The sequence below is a fragment of the Phoenix dactylifera genome, chromosome 1, assembly GCF_009389715.1.
Source record: "Phoenix dactylifera cultivar Barhee BC4 chromosome 1, palm_55x_up_171113_PBpolish2nd_filt_p, whole genome shotgun sequence".
In the NCBI taxonomy this organism is placed as follows: domain Eukaryota; kingdom Viridiplantae; phylum Streptophyta; class Magnoliopsida; order Arecales; family Arecaceae; genus Phoenix; species Phoenix dactylifera.
Window position 1 is genome coordinate 7,935,539 of NC_052392.1, and position 22,611 is coordinate 7,958,149.

The 22,611-nt window shown below is 42.7% G+C and overlaps 1 protein-coding gene across 1 annotated transcript in view; it reads right to left on the reverse strand.

The window, feature by feature from the left end:
- Window positions 1-10,233, reverse strand: part of LOC103697947 (nuclear pore complex protein NUP107) — a 51,973-nt gene extending 41,740 nt beyond the window's left edge. The window contains 7 exon segments of the mRNA XM_039125467.1: window positions 569-615; window positions 617-697; window positions 814-845; window positions 1,919-2,034; window positions 5,304-5,373; window positions 8,121-8,485; window positions 9,924-10,233. Coding sequence (XP_038981395.1) covers window positions 569-615; window positions 617-697; window positions 814-845; window positions 1,919-2,034; window positions 5,304-5,373; window positions 8,121-8,485; window positions 9,924-10,006 — 794 coding nt within the window. The 5' untranslated portion in view covers window positions 10,007-10,233.
- Window positions 10,234-22,611: the final 12,378 nt, after the last annotated feature.

Genomic DNA, 22,611 nt, shown 5'->3' on the forward strand with positions numbered 1-22,611 from the left:
TGATCGAGCTTACTTTTCCGTCGAATATTTTTTATTTTAAACATCTTCTGAACTGGCTTGTTTATCTGTAATCTTAGATGTTTTCACTCTTTGAAAAACTTTATACGAAAAATACAAATATGACAAAATATAATATTGCTGATATTCACAAGCGGATTTTCTTGCTTGCAGAGCAATAAATTACTGATTGACTATTATGCTCTCTACTACATTTTTCGAATGCTATACATTTCTGAAGAGCAGAATAATCTGTAATTTAGAATTTATTGCTCTGCAAACAACGAAAACACCTCTAGCAATATTTCCACCCATGTACATACATACACACTTATATACACATATTCCCTAGTGTGATCCCCAGAATGCATTGTGATAATGGCAAAAAAAAAATCTAAACATTTTAAGGTGTATAATTCCAAGTTTCATCTAGTGATTGCCTATTTCAGGTGAAAAAAAAGGCATCATAAAAGAAGTATATATGTATCAATCATCAGGCATCTAGTCAAATAAATAAGAATTCTCAGCACTTCATAAAAGCAAGCTATGTAAATCGAAGGAAAAGCTCAACACCTTTTTCTCCAAATCAAGGGCTTCTGAAGCTAGCCCTTCTAGCCAAAAGGATTATCCGAAGACATAATTGTGCAGTATGATCCGTCATAACAAACTGGCACGCCTCCTGATGTGATGTTGTTGGCAACTGTATAGTAATAATTAATGGAATTGAGAGCAGATCTTTATACATCTAAAGGAGAGTAAAAGTGCAAACATTTCATGGAAAGTTATAAGGAAGATGAAGACTTCATCAGGCAATACCACAAATAGGTCTTCAGGAAGTTCTTCATTTCCTGCAATATGATGAAAAAAGAATTCAAACCTTGTATTTTAAAAAGAAAAAGAAAATCAAACCAAGAAGGCTGTAATATTGATTTAGAAAAAAGAAATCCAACAAGTTCTTTATCTAACTGAGAATTATAGAAACATGGTACGCAACATGACAAAGCTTACAACTAGAATGCTATGAACATCACGTAAAGCATATAGCAGTAACATAGTCAGTAGTGCTGTCCTATCTATTTGGGGTAGCCTTTCCGACCAGACTTGGGACAAGCATCAGTAATGTTAGCTTATGAGTACGGTACAAGATAAGATGACATCTAAATACACATATACAGTGATTATGTCAAAAACTAGTTGTAATGAAGCAATTTGAAGGATGTCGTTGCATACATTTTTACTCTTGATCAGAACAGAGGTGTTAATAGGACATGTTTTCATAACCAAACCTGGTCGCTGTCTAAAATTTTGCATTTTTTGGCCATCCAAAATGTATTTCTGAGTAATGAAAATATAATTAGGACAAAACAGGTGTTCAAAATTCCATATAAAAAACCTGAGGTGACAGCAGAAACTATACTAAAACAAAAATGCATTAAGAAATAAGAAATAGTAATGCATTTACAAGTGTCAGCACTTACTACGGGTTTCTTATGTTATATCACTGTACCAGAGGGAAATATTTTCTCATGCAAACTAAAGAACAAGCTAGACTTTCGAGGAAAGCCTTAAGTTTAATTCAGTAACCATAGAGCAAATACACCATCTATATATACCTCCATAATCTTGGTGCGTTATCTTTGGAAGGATGATGATATAAAAATATATCATGACTTTTTTTTCTTTATCAAAAAAGAAGAATTCATCATATAATTTTATTACTTACAACTGTCACCTCAAGCAACAGTAAAAAAAGAAAAAGAGACTGAAAGCCACCGTCCAAATCCACCATCAGTTCCAACAAAATAACTTTAAGACATGACAAATAAATTGAGAAGGAGTAGGATGAGGAGATTAAAAATAAGATTGCTTATACAGTTAAAAGCTCAAAAGTAGATTGCCTAAATAGTTGCAGAGCGATTACCTTTGCCAAAGAGAAACCAAAGAAGTGACCAAGAAGCTGCCTCCTCAAGCAAGAGTCGAGCTTTTTGCTGTATGAATTTGTCCTCCACCACCCGGTGCCTCCCTGTACTACCATACCTGACAAACGAAACATGAGATCATGTTGAACTGTTACAAAACTTACTAACCTTGTACTAGTAGCCCAAAAGTTATGCATAATAGCAAGAACTTCAAAATTCAAGAAAAAGAAACCATCTCAAATCACCAGAACACAAGATTTACTCATGCCAAACATCTTACATTACAGAAAAAGTTTCACTCTTCTTAAGCAAAAATGCATACAATTCTATTTACTAAATAATCATCATCATGTTAAAAGTTAAATGCTTAAAACCGATCAGCTCAATATTTAATTCAAATAAGGCATCAAGGCCAACACAGTCATCATTAAATAAGTTTTTTTGGCAAATTGGATAAAGGATAATCCATTTCTTGGGTTCCAGGTTTACAACTTCCATTAGGAATTTATTTAGATTTTAGAACCTCACAGAATACATCCAGACTAACAAGCTCCAATAGACGTCTCTAAGCTATCTATTACTCCTATCTGTTTGCTTTGCTAACAAAATAGTTAATTGGTTTTCTTGCAATGTGTATGCAACCATCCTTCAGGAACAGTCATATAGATCCTAGTTTCAAAATGATGCTTCAATTGGCGCTACAGGGTCACCTTGTTTCCTCCAAAACTATATACAGGTTCATCTCGATTCTTATTCTCTTGATTCCTATCTCATCCAGAAATTGATTCCCCAGAGGACTTCTAGCTTCAGCTTCGAACAGGACTTGCCTCGGTGATTTTCATCTGGTTAGCGCTAGATTCCCTTGAAAATCACTTACAATGCAACTAATACTAGGCATGCCAAATCTCTTAGTTAAAACAATCATATTTCATACGGAGCAGTAGCCCAACGGAAGGATGCCTAATGATGGCTTTCTATCAGATCCAAATCCCTCCCTTACAACAAAAGTTTAAAGACCCAGTCCATCCTGGCAGTAACATACCAGACCACAGAGAGATTGGGTCCTGGATGAATCCAGGGACCCAGGTCTCTCCAAGCAAGTTCATCCCAGTCCGTCTCAACCAGGATAAAATGGGACAGTTGCACATCTCAACACTTGGGATGGATTGGGATGAACCAGCAATAAAGGACACCAACTTTTTAATTTTTTATATTTATTATTTTTCTTCACTCTTCTGATTATGGTTGTTATGGTCCATCTCAATACTGTATCTAACCAGCCTGATACCAGGACAAGCCTCAATACCGAGATTTAAGCAACTTATAAATTATTTGTATGGGTACTCTGGGCAGTAGTCCAATACACATGCCATATTAACTTCACGTTCTGCATCCTCTGCTTCCGCAACAGCTAGCACTGTGAATGCAAAAATAATCTTCTATGTTGTATCCACTTTATCATTTCCCAGCAAAGATTGTCTGATCAAATAACTGGTCATGTTTTGCTAATGATGACTATGGACATAAACTATCTGCATATATCCATCCACATGTAAGTAGTTGAAACTTACTAAAAGAGCGTTAGCTGGTTAATTTATGGCAGCACTATACCTAAGGACATTTCTGGTTGCGTGACATTTCTGTCCTCTGAACATATTACATTATTGGCAGCCTATTTGAAATACCATTACACGGTAATGAAGTATAATCAGCTACCACAGATTCTCCCATCTCTTGGAGCATTCCTTTGGTTGTGATGAATTTGTAAGTTACCCTGCATGTTAACAAAGGGCCTATTTGACATTACTTTAATTTATAATTTTTTATTTTTAAAATAAAATCACAAAAATCAAAAAAAAGGCATATTTAGTGTTATTGTTTTTTTTTATATTTTTCAAAAGTCACTTTCATTATTTCTTAAAAAATAAAAGTAAAATATTCTTAACTTCAATATTTTCAAAAACAAGAAACACATGTTTTTAACACTACCACCAACACCACTTCTACGCTACCATTGTCTCCACCACTACAGTCGTCGCCTCCGCTGCTGCAATTGCCGCCGCCACCACTATCACGGCCTTCACCACACCACGGCCACCATCATCATCACTTCCACCATATCATTAGCACCCACACCATCATCATTGCAGCAGTCACCACACCACCGCCAACATCATTGCTGCATTCATCATATAACTAACACCCTCACTACTGCAATCGCGCACCACCGCCTCCATCTCACTGCCATCAACATCATGGTAACCTTTGCAAAATCGCTAATGCCCCCCCCCAACCAACCACCACACTCCTTACCACTTTCGCCACCCCAACCACCAACACCATCGACACCTCTATTACCTATGTCGCCACTACCATCTCCACCACCATCGCCAGGTTCATATTTTTAAATATAATTGATTGTGCCAAACATGTTTATATTTTTTAAAAATTTTAAAAAAAAAGATCTATTTTTCTGTTTTTAAACATAGAAAAATAAAGGTGATGCCAAGTAAACACCTTACCTTTCTATTTTCAATTGTGTATATTGCTTAACCCATCCACACCACTTAAGTTATATGCTTTGACTTTAGTTAAAATCTGATAGACGTAAATTAGGGCATTGAAAAAGTAGAAAATCCATGAGGGGAGAAAAGTCTACGATTTAACTTGACTCAAATTACATCCCAGATCTTTAGTTTCGCCAAGTAAATTTAAGCCTGAAAACCAGTAATTGAGAAGTTTCAAAGATCAGGTTTTTATGTTCATTTCATGCCACTTGAAGGAGTACCCAAATCGACATTTCCCATCATATGTCAAAAGTAGTTATATTTCTCTATAAAATGATTCAAATGATTTAAGTAATTTGAACAGTCAGAATATTTTCCTTCCAGTACCTAATTGAAGGTTTGGGAATCTCCAACAGATAGCTTGCAGATTGACTATTTCTTCATGCAGCCCAAAACTGTATTTCTGTTACTACTTCTTAGCAAGTTTTCATTACCTTATCAAGGCTGTTCCTATCAAACATGAGTTCAGAATCTGAGCATACAAGACTATTTAAAAAAATGTCACAAAAAAAGGTGGAGTTTGCCATCAAAGAATTCTACTTCTCTAATAATATCACCTTCATTATTGGCCCAAATCAAACAAGAAATTGCTTTTTTTCCTGTATTGGAATTCTACTTCTCTAATAATATCACCTTCATTATTGCCCCAAGTCGTGGAAAGGAGAAATTGCTATTTTTATCTGCTCTCTTTTCATTATATTTCAGGGACAACGAAATCATCTCACCGAACATTTTGCAGTATTTTCTATTTACATCCTCCAATGAGGGATCATACAAGTGGTGCAAAACTCTAAAGTACAAGCTCCTATAGAAAGCAAACCTTATTGCCTCGGAGACATTCCGGCATGACTTTTCAAACCGCAAAATAAGATCAGAGAAAGGCATCAACCCTGCAATATGTAAAAACCAAGCATTTTTAAATTTGATTTCTCACATTAATAAAGGCAAACATAAATGACATAATAAAAAATATGAATGATTCGTAGCCACTACCACAATTTGTAGAAGGGTTAGTAATGTAGCTTATACCCCATCTCAGCATCGAGCTTAAATAGGTGCTTTCTTTCTCTTTATTTGGCTAAGGGCAGTTTTAGCAAACATGGTATAAGAGTTGTGGATCATGCCAAGTATAGACAAAATAACATGAACTATTTTCTGAGATGGGATACAACTATAAGTTTTAGGGACACTAGAATGTTTGAAGCTCCTACCATTTAGATTGACTTTAGCATCAAAAGACACTTCCTCACGGTTTTGTAGATGTCTGTTCTTTTTAATTCATAGTATTCCCATTTACTATGAGGAATTTTTGGCAGCACCTTCAGCAATGGATAAAGCTAAAGTTCTCATCAAGCAAAATTCTTCATATTATAATTAAAACCATAAATCTCTCCCTCTCTGTATGTGTGTATGTGGGTTGGTAAGTGAGCAGGTGGGTTGGCGAGGGGAATGTTTTCAAATAGCAAATTGGTGGAGATCTTCAGGGCTGCAAACAAGTAGGATCAAACCAGGGCATGTTTCACCTGACCTGGGCTACATTTCAGGTGTTGATTTTGGACTCAAACCCAATCCATTCGCTAATCAGGACATATTAGATCGAATTCATGAAAAAAAATAGACCAATGGGCCATCCGGATTGAGTCGAGCCCAAGCATAATCCGAACCCAACCCAAAATATTTGGGTCTAGGTTGAGGCTTGTTTTACATGATTTAGGTTTTCGAATTAGGTGACATCTCGTTCAAGTCAAGTCAGGTATACTTTATATTAACTCAATTAGATCCAAATAAATTATGGCCTGAGTTAGGTCATGTCCCAAATTACAAAACCTAGACCCAACCAAGTTTTCAAGATAAGTCCAATTATTAACCCCAACCTGGCATACTGGTCTTGAACCAGGTTGCTGAAGAGTACATTAATGGTTAGCATAACTATCATATGGGTATAAATAATGTCATATACGAGCAAAGAGAACATTAATTGTCTAACGTGTGTTGCAAGCCAAATGGACCTAAATGTTTCTTACTCAACAATTACACACCAAATAATGGAATTTGAAAATATAAATGTAAAAAAATATCAATAAAATCTTTAATTTGCCTAATAATGAAAATTATAACTAGTGCAAGAAATCATTTTACAAAACTTTTTTTTCTTTTTTTTCTATTCACAACAATGCTAGGATTAATGTAAAGCCAAGGTTTTTTTTTTTTTTTTGAGGGACAGGCAAATAGATATGAAACACAGATAGGGATACAACCATATCGGATATGGATATGACACGATACGAAAAGTTGACACAGCAAATATTAATAAAAAAGGTGATATGATAAGGCAAGGACACGACATGCATACGTATGTTTTCGTAACATACATGTAAAAAACATCCAAAAAGCATAACTAATTATCACAATATAGTCTATGCTTCATATAATGACATTCAAATCATAAATTCTATGATTAAAATTCATTGAGGAAGAAAATAAACACCTATCTCAAGAGCATCCAGAAAGTATCAACATATTATATAAGTATCTAGGCCTTTTAGACTTTCAAGCAATGAGATACATATTAGAGGTATCGAGCACATACACAAGGTATATCATACACATAATAATAACCAACACAAATTGGATGAAGACACGAGTGAAAAATGGAGTATACATCAGCCCAACTGCAAGCATTTAAAAGGAAAAAAAAAAGAATGAAATATCATTGCATTAGTTTCAAGTTCTTCTAAAATTGGAGCAATCAATGCAAAAACACTTCGAACTTTCGTAGAAATATGTGATCTACTACAAAAATATATGCATGAGGCTCAAGAAAATTATTTTAATTTTTAAAATAAAGAGAATAAGAACTTTGTCACTATTGGATCTGCTCAAATTTATTTTCCAAAACAAGTTGTCAAATTCAAACCATTATCACCTGCAAAAGTAAACCAGACCTTCAAAAACAAGAAAACCAAAGTTATTATAAATCATAAAAATGCTATCACAACCCATAGCAAACTAAAAATGACATTGTCAAGAACAACCTATGTTTTATATGAAGACAGCCTAAGCAACAAAATATCTGTTTGTGCCATTCTGTATTGCAGCAGAATATGCTACACTCTGAGAAACAATAAGTACCAACAGCACTCCCTTGCACTGAGCCCTTAGTTAGCCACACTGAGAAATAATAAATACCAACAGCACTCTCTTGCACTGAGCCCTTAGCAAACTAGATTCAGGGTGGGTATCTAAGCAACTTAGGTTGCAAGAGCAAGACGGGAGAGATAAAATTATCAAGGTAAGGAAGCACTTTGAAGCAGGTGCATGTAAGAGAAGACAAAAATATTATGAAGCAAGTGTTTTGTAGGTGAAAGTGATGGCCAAGCCAAATTATCAGTGATGCAACAAATTTTTAGAATATGGTATATTACAAGCTAAGAGTTCAAGATTTGGTTCTCATCAAGTTTGAACACTCATGTCGATTAAACATTGCTGTTGTCAACTTTCTCTAGAACAAGGAGCTACCTCTGTCTGAATGCTAATACATTACAAAAAGCAATATTGTTGCTTTATCCTTGCAGAGTGTAGCATGCATATCATTGTAATTATGAGACTAAAAATTGTGATATATCATGCTAATAACCTTGAAGTGCAGAATCAAGAAGAGAAGCAAATAATGTAAAAGTCGTCTCTCCATCTGCCAAGACCTCATCTTCATTCTTGCAAGATTTTAGTGATTGGCTTGCCACTTGTCGAATTGAATCGAAACCAGCATTCAGCTCAGAGACTGCATGACTATCAATGGATGCCCGTCTTTTCGATGAATTTAATACTTTATCCAAGCCATCAGTGTCAATACTATCCGCTTCCCGTTTAATTTCTTCAAGCAAGAGTGCAGTATTGGGTCGCCTTTGAATGTTATTACCATCTAACAAGAGTCTTGCATCAGAAAATTTCGACACCGAATTTCCTAGGAGTGGTGAAATATTTGAGGTCGACTGCCTCTTCCTGTATGGTGGAACATAAGAAATAAGTGGACATCGCAGAAGGAAAGTTGTCTCACTAAGATAAATAGCTGAATAGAACTTTCAAAGAACTCAGATGGTATAAAGAACTAGATGAATTATATAAAAGTGGAACTAAAATGGAATAAATAACCAAGTGAATTATGTCAGTGGATATATATACAACGTTGATCAAATATCTATATGAGTAGAGCTAATAATGTGGGTGCCCATGCAACAGCCCAAATAAGGTCGACTCTTACCAGATGAACAGGGCGCGGGGCAACACCGATAATTTGAGTCGTTGGATGTGGCCTACATCTCTAAACTATCAAAAAATCATATAACTTGGGGATCCTCGCCATTGGATGTAATGTCTTCCTCTTCTTCTATCATGTGGTCTTCCAATTCCTTAGTTTTCCTTTAAATTCTCTCCTCTTCTTCAAGTTGATTATTCCTAAAAATGCAGCCCATATATTTGGACCAAAGTAGCATACCTAGTCTATGATAGAAACTTATTTAACTTATGCATCAGATTTCCAAGTCTAATCAATTATTCATGTGTGTTATTCACAAGTGTATCAAAAAAAAAACAAAAAAAAAAAAGGATGATCATCCTGCCAGATCTCATAAAGATGAAAATAGATTAAGTAAATTGATATAATGCCAAGAATACGGAAAAAACACGTTGTCTGCATATAATCGTATTTAATTGGAATTTCTAGAAGGGAATGCAAACGAAAAAGAAAATAATTTTTTTGGCATTGGAAAATCAATAATCTAGAAATGCTGAAGTTAGAAACAGATGAAGAGAAACTACATGGTCAAGAAAAAATATAAAAGGAAAGAATAACATGGAAAAGACGAGAAAAACTGTGATTTCTATGTATAATTGGCGATACTCGGGATTTTCACTCCAGGAAGTAGTTGTTAATGGCCTAGCAATGCTACCATTGGCTGGGTTTTGACCACAAAAGGGAAAAATTTCATCTGCCAAAAGCAAAAGATATGGCCATCTATCGTTCTATAAGTTAAGCGATTCGTTGAGAGAGGGTTCTCCCTGACAAGAAGTGGTTCCTAAAACCCTAAAGGCAAAAGACATGGTCATCTATCGTTCTATAAGTTAAGCGATTCGTTGGGAGAAGGTTCTCCCTGTCAAGAAGTGATTCCTAAAACCCTAAAGGCAAATGACACGGTCATCTATCGTTTTATAAGCCAAGCGATTCGTTGAGAGAGGATTCTCCATGTCTAGAAGTGCTTCCTAAAACCCTAAAGGCAAAAGATACGGTCATCTATCGTTCTATAAGTTAAGCGATTCGGTGAGAGAGGGTTCTCCCGGCCAAGAAGTGATTCCTGAAACCCTAAAGATCCAAGTGAAATCCAAGCGAAGAGTCCGATCTGAAACCCAACTAATGAGGAAAAAAGAGAAGGGAAGGGACTACCTATAGCGGCGAAATTGCTCCCTGCTGCTGAGATCTTCCGGATTGAAGTAGCTCGGCGAATCATCCATCTCATCCGCTTCCATCTCGATCCTTAAACCCTAAAATTCCGATGGAAACAAAAAGATTTGAAATCTTGGGAGGAGCATTGGGAACACAGCGCGACGACGAGGCTTAAACCCTAAAAATCGCGGTTTCGCACCGACCGGGTTCGAAATCGGAGCGCCAACGGACAGATCGAAGCACGGGCGGGACCGACGGGAGTTTCAAGAAGCTCCTCCGAGGGGTTTTGTGGCTGGAGGGAGCTCGGAAACGAATAAGAAACGCGTGAGCGATGGTAATATTTTGGGCCAGTTTTTGCCCGGCTCAAATTTATTACGAAGATTCCAGGCCTGGCCCAAACATGGCCCGAACGCACAACCAACATCTTTGAGCCCACCCGAGGGGGTGGAGAGTTATCGGAGCATGTTCAGTAGTGACGCGTGTTTTTGTAACCAATTCAGTGATGGAAGCTCTGGTCCCAAATCTCATATTAGTAACCGGAAACGCGGTATAGCGATGGAAATCTCCGTCACTATACGCGTGTTTTCTGGTAGTGCGCCTCGCCGCCGACCTCGCAGTCCCCCACCTCATCTTCTACTCCTCCGACACCTTCGTCGTCTCCATCATCGACCATGCCTGGCACCACATGCCCCGCCGCGAGGACGGCGAAGGCCCCGCCACCCTCACCGTCCTCTACGACCCCCCTCTTCAGGTCTTCCCCTTCGACCACCTCCCCACTTCTAAAATGCTTTCCATTAATATTAGTTGAATAGAAGGTCTCGTCAGCTCTCAGGCATTTTCGTTTGATTCTGCAAGTGGTGGGCCATAGTAGTGCCCATTAATTATTTGACTGAGATATCTCACTAGAACTTAAGTTTTTATAGCTGCTGCATAACCTCCATGTTTATCAGTAAATACGGGTCAAGATTAGAAGCTTTTTTTTTTTACTTTAACAATATTAGGATATTCTACAGCAATCTAGTGGGTTCCTGCACCTGGTGAGTGTGGCTACTAAATGCTTTGCAATCAACTTGTGTAGGTGTTATTGTGTTAATTTCCTTTAATTTATTTTGATATGCTTGAATAAAATTTTTTGAAAAAAAATGATGCGGAAAATGAGCGGTTGAGCGGGTGAGGGGGTGCATCAAATTTCGTGCACCCTGGGGAGTCACTGGGGAGTTTCGTCGAAAAGTAGAGTGGTGTGATACATGGCCGTCCGTGAAGGGGGTCCAACACTGCCGGAGGTGGGGAAGGCTGATGGACCTGCTGCCCCTGATCCTAGAGGTGCAGCGAAGGGCCGCTCTTAGGCGGAGGTAGCGAAGGGAGTAACTCGGCAGCTGGCTTGGACGTGCCATCGGATGTCCCCTCGGGAGCTGAAGATGCTGCAGAGTAGGTTCTCCGAGGTGGTGGACGTCCCAGAGAAAGAGTTGGAGGAGACTCGAGCGGAATGGCGGAGCACCACGGTCATCGTGAGGAGCTTGGGGAGGATTGTTCCGATAGACTGGGTGGCAAAGAAAATCAAGTGGGTGGGACGTTTGGATTATAATGTGGAGTGTTTCTTGTTGATGGATGGCTTCATTGCTGTCCGGTTTGCCAAGGAGGAAGATCGCGAGGCCGTACTGATGAACGGCGCATGGATGGTGGCCGGACAGCTTCTTGCAATAGATCAGTGATGGCCTAATTTTGTTCCTGGTGTAGGGGGTTTTGGCAGGGTGGTTGTTTGGCTTCGCTTGCCACAGTTGCCCTTGGACTACTGGAAGAAGGAGACCATTCTCAAAATAGCTGCAAGAGCTGATAATCCCTTGGCCTTGGATGGATTTACGAAGCAAGGGCGGCGGTATGGCTTCTCCAGGGTGAAGATAGAGTTGGATTGCTCAGGCCCTCTCAAGCCGGGTACTCTTGTGAGGGGGAGATCGGGGGGTGTCGAGGAGACTTTCTGGCAGGGTTTCATCTACGAAAACCTGCCTGCTCCATGCTCCAAGTGTGGTCAGATAGGGCACTCGGCGTCGGAATGTGTCTGCTCCTCTTCGATGACTGGTGTAGCGGAGACGGCAAAGACCTGGGGGAAAGGGAAGGCAACGACAGGGATGGATCTCTTGGAGGATGGGGTGCAAATGAATGGGGAAGGCGTTGCATTGGAGGAGCTGTCGGCGTTTGGTCCGTGGATGGTTACGAGCCATATTTGGCATCAACGGGCGGCCAAAAAGACGACATAGAGGAAGGAGACGATCGAGTCCGGGACAAGGTCGAACTCGGTGCCCACACCTCCTCGGTCTGGCAAGGACTCAACTAGGGATAGGTCGGGAACTGATGCCTCTCCGATCGACCTTGAAGTGTGGCAGAAGCCTTCCAAGGTTGGCCAGTGTAAGAGTCTGGAGAAAGATGTCTCAGAAGCCGATGTGGGCATGGACAAGGCTGGACAGAGTCAACCCATCCAGGGAGCCGGAGCAGAAGCTGAGTCAAGCCACGGGCCGGGCTCAGGGTGGCTCAACCTGGTTTTGGGCCAGGATGCGGGCCTGGGTGAGCGTGGGCCAGACGGTGGACCGGGTTGGGCTGGTGATAGGCCCGAGCCCATAGAAGTGCAGCTCCCTGGTGGATTGGGCCCGAGCCCGAGGAAGCGATCCAGAAGCCCTTGGAGGGCATTTTGGACCAGGGGCTGGGCTGAGAAGGGTCCGACTCCTCTTCCTAGGGTGACACTTCCTCAGCCAGTGGTGAAGGGGCGGTCGGAGGTAGGCGCCCATCAGAGGAGCAGGAGTTCCCCTCCCCCTCACGGCAATGCGCAATCGACCTCCTCGAGCAGCGTGAGAGATTAGGGGCGCTGGCGATACCTCACGGTGTGGAGCGGCGGAGGCTCCAGGGAGGAAGCTGACAAGGGCCATCTCAGCGGTGGCGAACCTCTCGAAATTGGGGGTGGCGGCTCCGGTCAGGGTGTCCGGCATGGAGGGGAGGATGGAACGGCTCGACGGGTCTGGGGTGGCTCCATCCGGTACCAGAAACGTGCAGGTTGTTCCGTCTGGCACACTGAAGACTTCTTCATAGGAATTACCGTGCCATATGGCACAGGAGAATAGTGGCACCGGCCTTGTGATAGAGCTGGGTTCGGAGAACCATTTCGTTGGGGAATCAAGCAACTGTGGAAGAGCTGGTGGCATCAAGATGGAGCCAAATGGTGGGATGGGGGGTCCTGTGGCAGCAGCTGAAGATCTAGAGGATTCTACATGCCATATGGCACAGACTGATTGTGGAGGGGATCATCACCGTATCCTGGTTCAAATGATGGCAGCAGCGAAGGGGGTGAATCCTGTTGGGAATTGTGTCCTAAATCCAATCAATTGTTGATTGTAAATGTATTTGAATCAATTATAAATAATATGGTATTTATTCATCACCAGAACATCTTCACAAACTCCGATGTGATGAAGTCCTTAGGACTGCTTTGTGTAATGAAATATGATTTTGTCACACAGGTCCTTAAATGTTCATGACCGTATGATATACTATTAATAGGACGATAGTATTATCGGGTGTAGGTCATTGTGTATCATATTTGTTGGTTGTCTTCCAAACCAAAGAGTATAGAGATATTAGTATGCTATACAGGTGAATGGTAGTGTACGTTCACTGAACGTGACCAATTGACGGACTCTCTCTTGTTAAGAGTTGTTCCGAGTGGATATGGATATATGTATCCTTTAGACCTGAGATTGCAACCGGTGGCTTGCAAGCAACTCACTGTACTTTGGTGCCGGACTACCTGAATTTCTAATCCAGCGACGGAAGGTTTCTGGATCCAGTCAAGTACTTGTGATAGTCAGTTGGAGATCAAGATGGGATTGACCTCCCTTAGAAATAAGGATGAATGCCTTGGGTTTTCAATTAAGTAGTACCCTGGCCAGAAAAAGTCAAATCTCTATCACTTGACTTATTGAATTGAAATATATTTTTGGATTGATTGTTTCAGGGTAGACAGACTTTGAACCCATCCTGGGCATTTTCTGGTCAAAATGATGAATTATGCGCTAACCATAGTCCATAGATTCTAGAATGTTGCTCTGCATCTATTTTGGCTTATCTGGACGTCGGATCCTATTGCTAGATGCTTACATCGATTGGTACAGAAAGTATTCCTATGCTACCAGCTTAAGTTCGAACGTGTGAGGTCACAGACTTTGAGGCTTTTTCTGGATCGATTATTTCTGGCTAAGAATCATGAAAAGGTAAAATGATCAATGTGATTAACCGTTATACCCTGGGCAAATTGTTGCTCATATTGGAGAGACCAATTGGTGATTGGATCACCAATTAGACTCAATTAGATTGAGTGGAGGAAGTTAGGTCAAACCACAATTGACATTGAATGTGATTCGGTGTTCAATTTTCTTGGGTTCGAGTCAAATCAGATTTGACTAGCTAAAAGGTTGATTAGAACCCTTTTCCTTTATATAGGGTTGGGACCATCTTCTTTTTCCTTTTTGCCCTTTGCGTAGGACCCACCTTATGTCCTTGTGGGCCCCACATCTTGCTTGAGTGGGACCCACACCTCGTGATTCGTGTGAGGACTGCATACTGGATGCATCCTAGCCCTGTGGTAGAGTTCAAATTAGATTTATACTCTTTACAGGACACCTCACACTTTGGATTGGTTTTGAGCTTATCCATCCAGCCTGCGAGGCCCGCATCCTGGACATGTGGCACAGTGCATGTGTGCCACCTCCACCCTACAGGACACCTCACACCTTGGATTGGCTTTGAGCTTATCCATCCAGCCTGCAGGGCCCGCGTCCTGGACTTGTGGCACAGTGCATGTGTGCCACCTCCACCATACAGGACACCTCACACCTTGGATTGGCTTATCCACCAGCTTGCGGGGCCTGCGTCCTGGACATGTGGCATAATGCATGTGTGCCACCTCCACCCTCCAGGGCACCTCACTCCCTAGACTGAAATTCTTTCTCATAGCCATCCAATCACACTTCATGAGAGCTTTATAGGCCATCATGAGCACCAGGACACGTGGCATCATGCATGTTTGACATGTGGCAAGTGAGCTTCTTTGTTGGACTTCCTCTTCCTCTATAAATAGGGCAGATGGCTGCCATCTTTGTAGAGAAAAAAAAAGATCTGGCTTAGAGTATTTGGTGTTTTGACACCAGTTGGGAAAGAGTGAAGTGAGCTTTGAGAGTTCATGTTGTAAGAAAAAGAAAGAGAAAAGAAAAGATTGAAGGAAAGGGTAGCTAGTCCTCTTCCTCCTAGTTCTCTCCCTCTCTCTCGGCCACATGCTACATCCCTGCGAGCTAGCACTCTCCGGAACGCCGGTTGATCCAAAGGCCTCGCGTGGATTACTTGTAGAGGCCGGACGCTTGTGCGGTTGTGGAGCAGCAAGCTAGAACCAACCTGCTGAAAGGTTAGTGTTCTGTTTTCAGTTTTTGGAGTTGAGATTTGATCTCAATTCAAGATCACATATGATGTGATCCATGCATGAATATTTCTATCACATATCCTGCGGATTCATCTGGGAATTTAGTAGGATTGGATCAGATCTAAAGCTTGCAATGGGCTGTTTTGAACAGCCCTGTTTTATTCCGCTGAAAATTGTTTTCAAATTGCATACTTTCACCTTAATCGGTGAATCCTCGGCGCATACGATGCTCGAATTCCCTTCAAATCCAGCAGACTTGGCGAGCAGAGGGGCTTTGAAAGAGGCGGTGTTTCATGATTGCAACCCTGGGTAGTGGGTTGTGACGCTTCCATGGGTGATCAATGAAGGTTCTTTTATGGAACTGCCATGGCACGGGGAAGTCCTCTTTTGCCCCGGCTTTTCGTAGAATTGTGCAATAGCACAATCCGGATATTTGTGTGCTGTTTGAGACCCAGTTATTGAGGAGGAGCCAACAGAAGGCTAGGAGAGTGGTACCTAGGTCGTGGGGATTCTATGCAGTGGAGTCTCAAGGGCTGTCTGAAGGCATTATTGTTACTTGGGTGCAGGGATCATGTAGACTAGACATCTTCCATGTTTGTAACCAAGAGGTGATTATAGTGATCTCAGAGGGCAGTAGAGATTCTTGGGTCCTTGCTGCGGTGTATGCTAGTATTGACTTCAGAGAGAGACGGATATTGTGGGAGGAGGCTTCTCAGTTGATTAGTCAGGGCTATCCTATGATGCTGGCTGGTGATCTTAATTGCATTGTTGATCCTCAAGAGAAGATGGGGGGAGGCTCTTCTCTTATGAGAGAAAGATTAAAAAGTTTTAGGACTTTTTGATATCGAATGGACTGATAGACCTGGGGTTCTCGGGCCCTAGGTTTATATGGTGCAACAATCAACAGGGTTGGGCTAGAGTTTGGGAGAGACTTGACCGAGTTTGTGTGACTGCTGGGTGGGTCCAGTGTTTTTCGAATCATCGTGTGAGACACCTGCCCATGATTGCATCCGATCACAGCCCTTTATTGGTGAGTACAGATGCATATATCCCAGTTCGCCCCCCCTTTGGATTTGAGAAGGTGTGGCCGTATTATCCACGATTATGGGAGATGGTGAGGGAGGCATGGAGTGCACCAGTCAGGGGAGATGCTATGTACCGGGTATCCCGCAGATTGGAGTTGATGAGGAGACGGCTGAGAAAGTGGAATCGTGAGAAGGTGAGGACATTTTCAGGAGGATTGAGGAGTCAGAGGAGGCTATTGCCAGGTTACAGGTTCCAGAGGCTCAGAGGGGAGATCTAGGGGATGAGGAGGTGGGGGAGCTTAGATCACTATTGGCACTGCATGACCGCCTCTTTAGGCAGCAAGAGAGATTCTAGAGATAGAAATCAAGGGTACAGTAGATTGTGGAGGAGGATAGAAACACCAGATTTTTCCACTAGGCAATAGTGATCAGGAGGCACCAGAACAGGATCAAAGTTATCAGGGGTGAGGATGGGCAGTTATCAGAGGATCCGGATATGATTCAGAGGACTATGGAGAGTTTCTTCAAGGCCAGGTGGACAGAGCAGACTACGGATGGGAGCCTAGCAGATAAACCATCGCCTTTGGCTTGGGTCTTAGAGAAGGAGACTGCAGCATTGATCAGGCCAGTATCGGAGAAAGAGATTAGAGAGGCGGTGTGGCCCCTAGAGGGGGACAAGGCTCCAGGGCCGGATGGCTTCCTACCTTTGTTCTTCTAGAGATATTGGATGATAGTTGGATGAGATGTGACGGTGGCCATACATTAGTTTTTCAGTACGGCAGTGATGGCGACAGATTGGCAGAGGACTTTCATCACTTTGATACCAAAGCGGCAGGACGCCACAGAGCTGAGTCATTATCGTCCGATTAGCCTATGTACGACTTTGTACAAGGCTACAACGAGGATCCTTGCCATCAGGTTGAGGGATGTTCTTCCTAGGCTTATTAGTCCAGCGCAGGGGGCTTTTTTGGAGGGGCGGAGTATATCTAACAATGTGCTTATTGCCAGAAGTTTATGTTTGATCTCGGTAGGGCTCCGATGAGGAGAAGCTTGATGGGGATCAAGTAGGCCTGTTAACGAGCCGAGCTACTCAAAGCTCGGCTCGAGCTCGGCTCGTTAGTCAAATGAGCTCGAGCCCGAGCCTAAAGTGAGGCTCGTTTAAATCCGAGCCTGAGCCTGAGCAGCTCACTAGCCCAAATAAGCTCGTGACTTAACAGAGCCCGCAGCCCGCGACCCGCACCCATACTCCAAAACCCTAACCATTGGTCCATTGTTCCCAGCCTAGGCTTTAAGAAATTAAAAGGTTCATCGGCTGGTACAGTGGTATCAACACTCGGTGGTCTTCCCCTCCTCTGCCGGCGACCCCAACGTCCCCCACCAGTGCCGAGCCCCGCCAGTGCCGAGCCCCGGCAGTGCCGCCCTTGCCGCCCTCCTGCCCGACCGCTGCCTCCTTCACCGGCAGCCCCTCCAACCCCAGCCTCCCCTTCTTGTCCTTCGACATCGGCTCCGCCCCCTCCAGTTCACCCTTTCCGCCCCCATCTTCGCCTCTACTGTCGGCGGCCCCCTCTCCGCCGGCGCTGTCTCCTTCGACGACGAGACCCCTCTCCTCGAGGAGCTCGACATCAACACCCACCAGATCTGGCGCATGACCACCTCCATCCTCAACCCCTTCTGTGTTAACCCTGACCTCCACGAGGATGCCGACATTTCCGACCCCTTCCTCTTCCTCATGGCCTTCTGCCTCTTCCCGCTCCTCGCCGGCAAGTTCTACTTCGGCATCATCCTCGGCTGGGTCACCATCGCCGCCCTCTCCGTTTACGTCGTCTTCAACATGCTTGCCGGCTGTCGCCCTCTTCCTTTAGCTCGTGATTGAAACGAGCTTCACCTAAGCAAAAAAAAAAAAGAGCTTTACGAGCCCGGGCCGAGCCTTTGTTTTGCCGGGCGAGCCCAAGCTCGAGCCCAATACAAAGCTCGGTACAGAGCCCAAGCCCAAGCCCGAGCCCAAAATTCTGTGCAACGAGCCGAGCCCGAACTTCCCAGGCTCGGGCTCGGCTCGGCTCGTTAACAGGCCTAGGATCAAGCATGATATGGAGAGGGCCTACGACAGGGTGAGATGGGATTTTTTGCAGCAGTCTTTGCGGGGGTTCGGCTGTCATGAGATGTGGATCAGATGGGTCATAGGCTGCATTCGTGCTCCTTTCTTTGCTATTTTGGTGAATGGCACGCCATCCCAGTTCTTTGTGTCGTTAGAGGATTGCGCTAGGGATACCCCCTTTCTCCACTATTGTTCATTATTTGTGCAGATGCACTGTCTAGATCCCTACGACAGATAGTGGCCACTCAGGAGTTGGAGGTCTACAGACCGGTGGCAGGGGCTTCTCCGATCTCTCACTTGCTTTTCGTTGATGATTGTTTGCTTCTAGCCAGATCGTTGCAACAGGCGGCTCGGGTTATAGGTCAGATTCTTCGAAATTATTGTGCAACGTCGGGACAACGGGTCAATTTCACCAAGTCAGCTATTAGTTTCAGCCCGAAGATTAGATTGGCGATGAAGTACTTTATACTGGAGATTTTTGGGGTGGGAGAGCAGGAGGGTACGATGACATACTTGGGGATGATAGTCAACTTTAAAGACCACGCAATAGCACGTATCTGGTAGAATAGTGATTACGGTTATCGATCCACATGGATTGGGATACAGTTGTTTTCTTAAAAATAAAAATATTTAAAAGGAAGAGTTTGTGAAGAAAATTAAACAAACAAATTTTAAAAGAAATGCAATTAAAATGATATCAGTTGGGAGAACCTAGGGCAAGAAATTCACCACTAACATCAGAACAAGGACTAATTGTATTTTTAATTTATTCTTGGATTAACATGCAAATTGGCTACAAGCCTAATAAGCATTCGAATAAAATTTCACAAAAGCAATTTGGGAATAATCCATCTTCAGTTAGCATGAAATGTCTACCCTAATCTAAGGTGGCAGCACATCGTATCTTCCTTAAGCATGGACTATCTTATATTACTTAGTGATCATGAAGAACAGTTGTATAAACTCCACATTTAAAATCACAGAAATTAAACATGAAATAAAAGAAGATATTCATTAAAAACAATAAGTTCATACAACCCCAAGAATAGAAATAAAAAAATACAAAATCCTTATCCTTTTGCTAGGGCTGCATCCAGCCCTGGAGAGAAAATTAGCTTTCCATACAATGGTGGACGGCAGCAGCAGCACAGCAGCGGGCTCCCATTCCTTCCTTCATTATTTCTTCCTTTGGAAAATATTCCCAAAACACCCAAACTTCCCTCCCTCCTTTTACGGCTCGTTTGGTTCGCGGGAAAAGAAGGGGGGAAAGTGTGGTCAACGGAAAAGTAATGAGATGCCTCTTGTTTGGTTGGAGTTTTCAAAGGAGAGAGAAGGGAAAGTTATATTCCCATGGGAATGTGATTCCCACATTTCATGGGAAAGTCTTTCCCATGAGAAACATGGGAAAGTTACTTTCCCATGAGGCAGGAATCACTCCATTTTTACTTTTTCCCAAAAAGTCCTTTCAGCATTAAAGAAGCATTAAAGAGGCATTAAAAACCTAATTTTTATTAAGGGCATAATAGGAATTATATATAACTTTCCTAGGAAAGTGGATGGTCAACCAAACATAAGCACCTTGGAAATTTGTCACTTTCCCATGATCAACCAAACGAACTAAAAGTACTTTCCTAGGCATCCTCTTCCTAGGAATTTGTTTCCCAGGAATCATATTCCTAGGAAGGAAAATGCTTCCCGCGAACCAAACGAGCCCTTATTTCTTCTTCTTCCCGTGGGAACTTGCCTGTGAGGAGACGTGGAACCAAACCCCAGCTTGATCTCTCCCGGTGAAGCCCCCTCCTTTTATAGCCTTCACCTGGGTGGGAGGATAAAGTTGATTGAGCTGATCCGCCATTGGGAAGATGAGCTGGGATTTCTTCAACGTGGAGGATGGGTAGCTGGACGCGATCGAGTGGGAGGCTGGCTTCATTTGGAAGAGGAGATCTGGGAGGTGTTTTCAGGATCAAGGCTGGATTCATGAGCTGAGAAGAAGTCGAAAGAAGAGGATCACAGGATAAGGGTGAAGTCGGAACAGGGGAGCTGGGACGGGTTGGATTTCATGGGCGATGAAATCTATCCGGACAGGAGGAATGCCGTGAAACTTGGGATGCACATGAAAATGCTGCTTAATCTAATCCACGGCTGAAGCAGGGGAAGATGTTGGATGTGATTCGGAGAAGAGGATGAGGCTGAATCGCGGAATGGCTTGGTTCTGTTCGTGGGAGATCTGAGAGAAGAAGGATGAGTTCTAGAATTAGCAGGGAACAGAGGATTCGGATAAGGCTTGGATGATGATCCTTGGGGCTCGGATGGCAAGGATTTGCTGGAGAATTAAGAATGGGAGGGAGTTTGGGACTTATCCAAAGCAGGGGATAAGGATGTACCGAATGGGAGAAAATCTGAGAAGATGTGATGCTCATGGGATATTCGGACATAGTTGAATGGGGTTGATCCGTGGAAGCTTTGGAAGGAATGAAGTCGAATCGTGAAGAACAACATGGGATCCAGAGAAGGTTCGGATGATGCAGATGACGTGGAAGATGAACGCAGGTGGGAGGTTCTAATCCATTAGCTGCTGTGTTTTGTTTCCATGAAGTTTGGGAAGAAGATCGAAAGCCATGAAACTGGGATGCTTAGATTTGCTGGGAAGAGAGCATACGGTTGCTGGATGGCTGGGAGATTATCTAGAAGAAAGGGAACTCATCGTGAAGCTCGGGATGCTCACGGAGATGCTGCTTGATCCGATTCGCGGCTGAAAGGTGATAAAGATGCAAGTTGGGGAGATCTCGGATGGATGTTTGGAAATCTCAGCTGAGCTGGGAGATGTCGGGATGTTGGGGTTATGTCTGTGACGAAGAGAATGGACGCCTGGAACTTGGATGTGGGTGTGTGAGAGTCTTATCCCGCCTGAGAAAGGAACTTGAGGGAACTCTAATACGCGGAAGGATTAGATGGATAATTTATTTGCAAAGTAATCCTGCCATCCAAGTGTTCATGATCCTCCTTTTGAAATCCCATGTACTTTGGTATATAGGCATGTGTCACTCGGGATAGCTGCCATGTGTGCTCTAGTATGATCAGTCTTCATGGTTATGAGCCAGATAAATGATGGGTTCGACCCGACCTGCATACGTTGAATTCGACCCAAAATTAAACAAACCTGAATTACTTTTGATAAATTGTTAGAATGCAATGTTGAAGGGAAATATATTTTTTTTATAGTTAACTTTACGAAATATGTGCATAATAATAATGATAAGTGCTATGAGAAAGGGGTTATTTTATGCATTATTTAGCACTTATCAGGGGATCCCACTCTTCGGTCGGTGGCTACGGAGTAGGGACTGTACTTCCCTTGAGCTCAGCATCAGGCGTAGATTAGAGGGCTGGCAGATACATACACTTTCTATGATGGGTAGGATCACTCTGGTTCGATCAGTTCTTACCTCGGTTCCTATCTACCTACTCTCCAACGCCATCATCCCAGTGGTATTCCTGAGGTCCACTTTGGTAGGATGATAGCAGCAGGACGGTATATCCTATGCAATGCAAATACTTGATGCCGAGCGAGTGTACCTCAAGGGAAATTCATCTGTGGTGATCGATTGGATCCAGAGGGCGGATCGGTATGGTGATGGTCATCCCCTTATCCGGAAACTCGCAGGATGGCTCAGTTGATGGACGACTTTTAGACAGTACACGCATTCAGGGAAGCAAACAGGGCAGTAGACTGGGTTGCCTCCTTTGTCGTCCGGCACTCCGAAAATTTTTTTTGGACGTCCGCATCAGACGTTCCTCCTCTTTTGTATTTTTTACTTTTTCGTGATCTGACAGGTTGTACTCATATTAGAGTTATACGAAATAAATAGCCGCTTTTACCAAAAAAAACAAAAGAAAAAAAGAAAGATGCCTAGCTTCTAACATTTGATCTTCCAGATTCTGCTTGATGATGTAAAGCTGTCAAGACAAATATTAGATCTGATGTTCTACATATAAAGCCCAACTCATGAGTTTTTAAAATATTTTATTTCTATTATTATTTTTTATTTAATAAAAAACCTTAATTAGTGAGTTCACTTTAGGCCCTAAATGCATCGGGCCGCCCCTGGC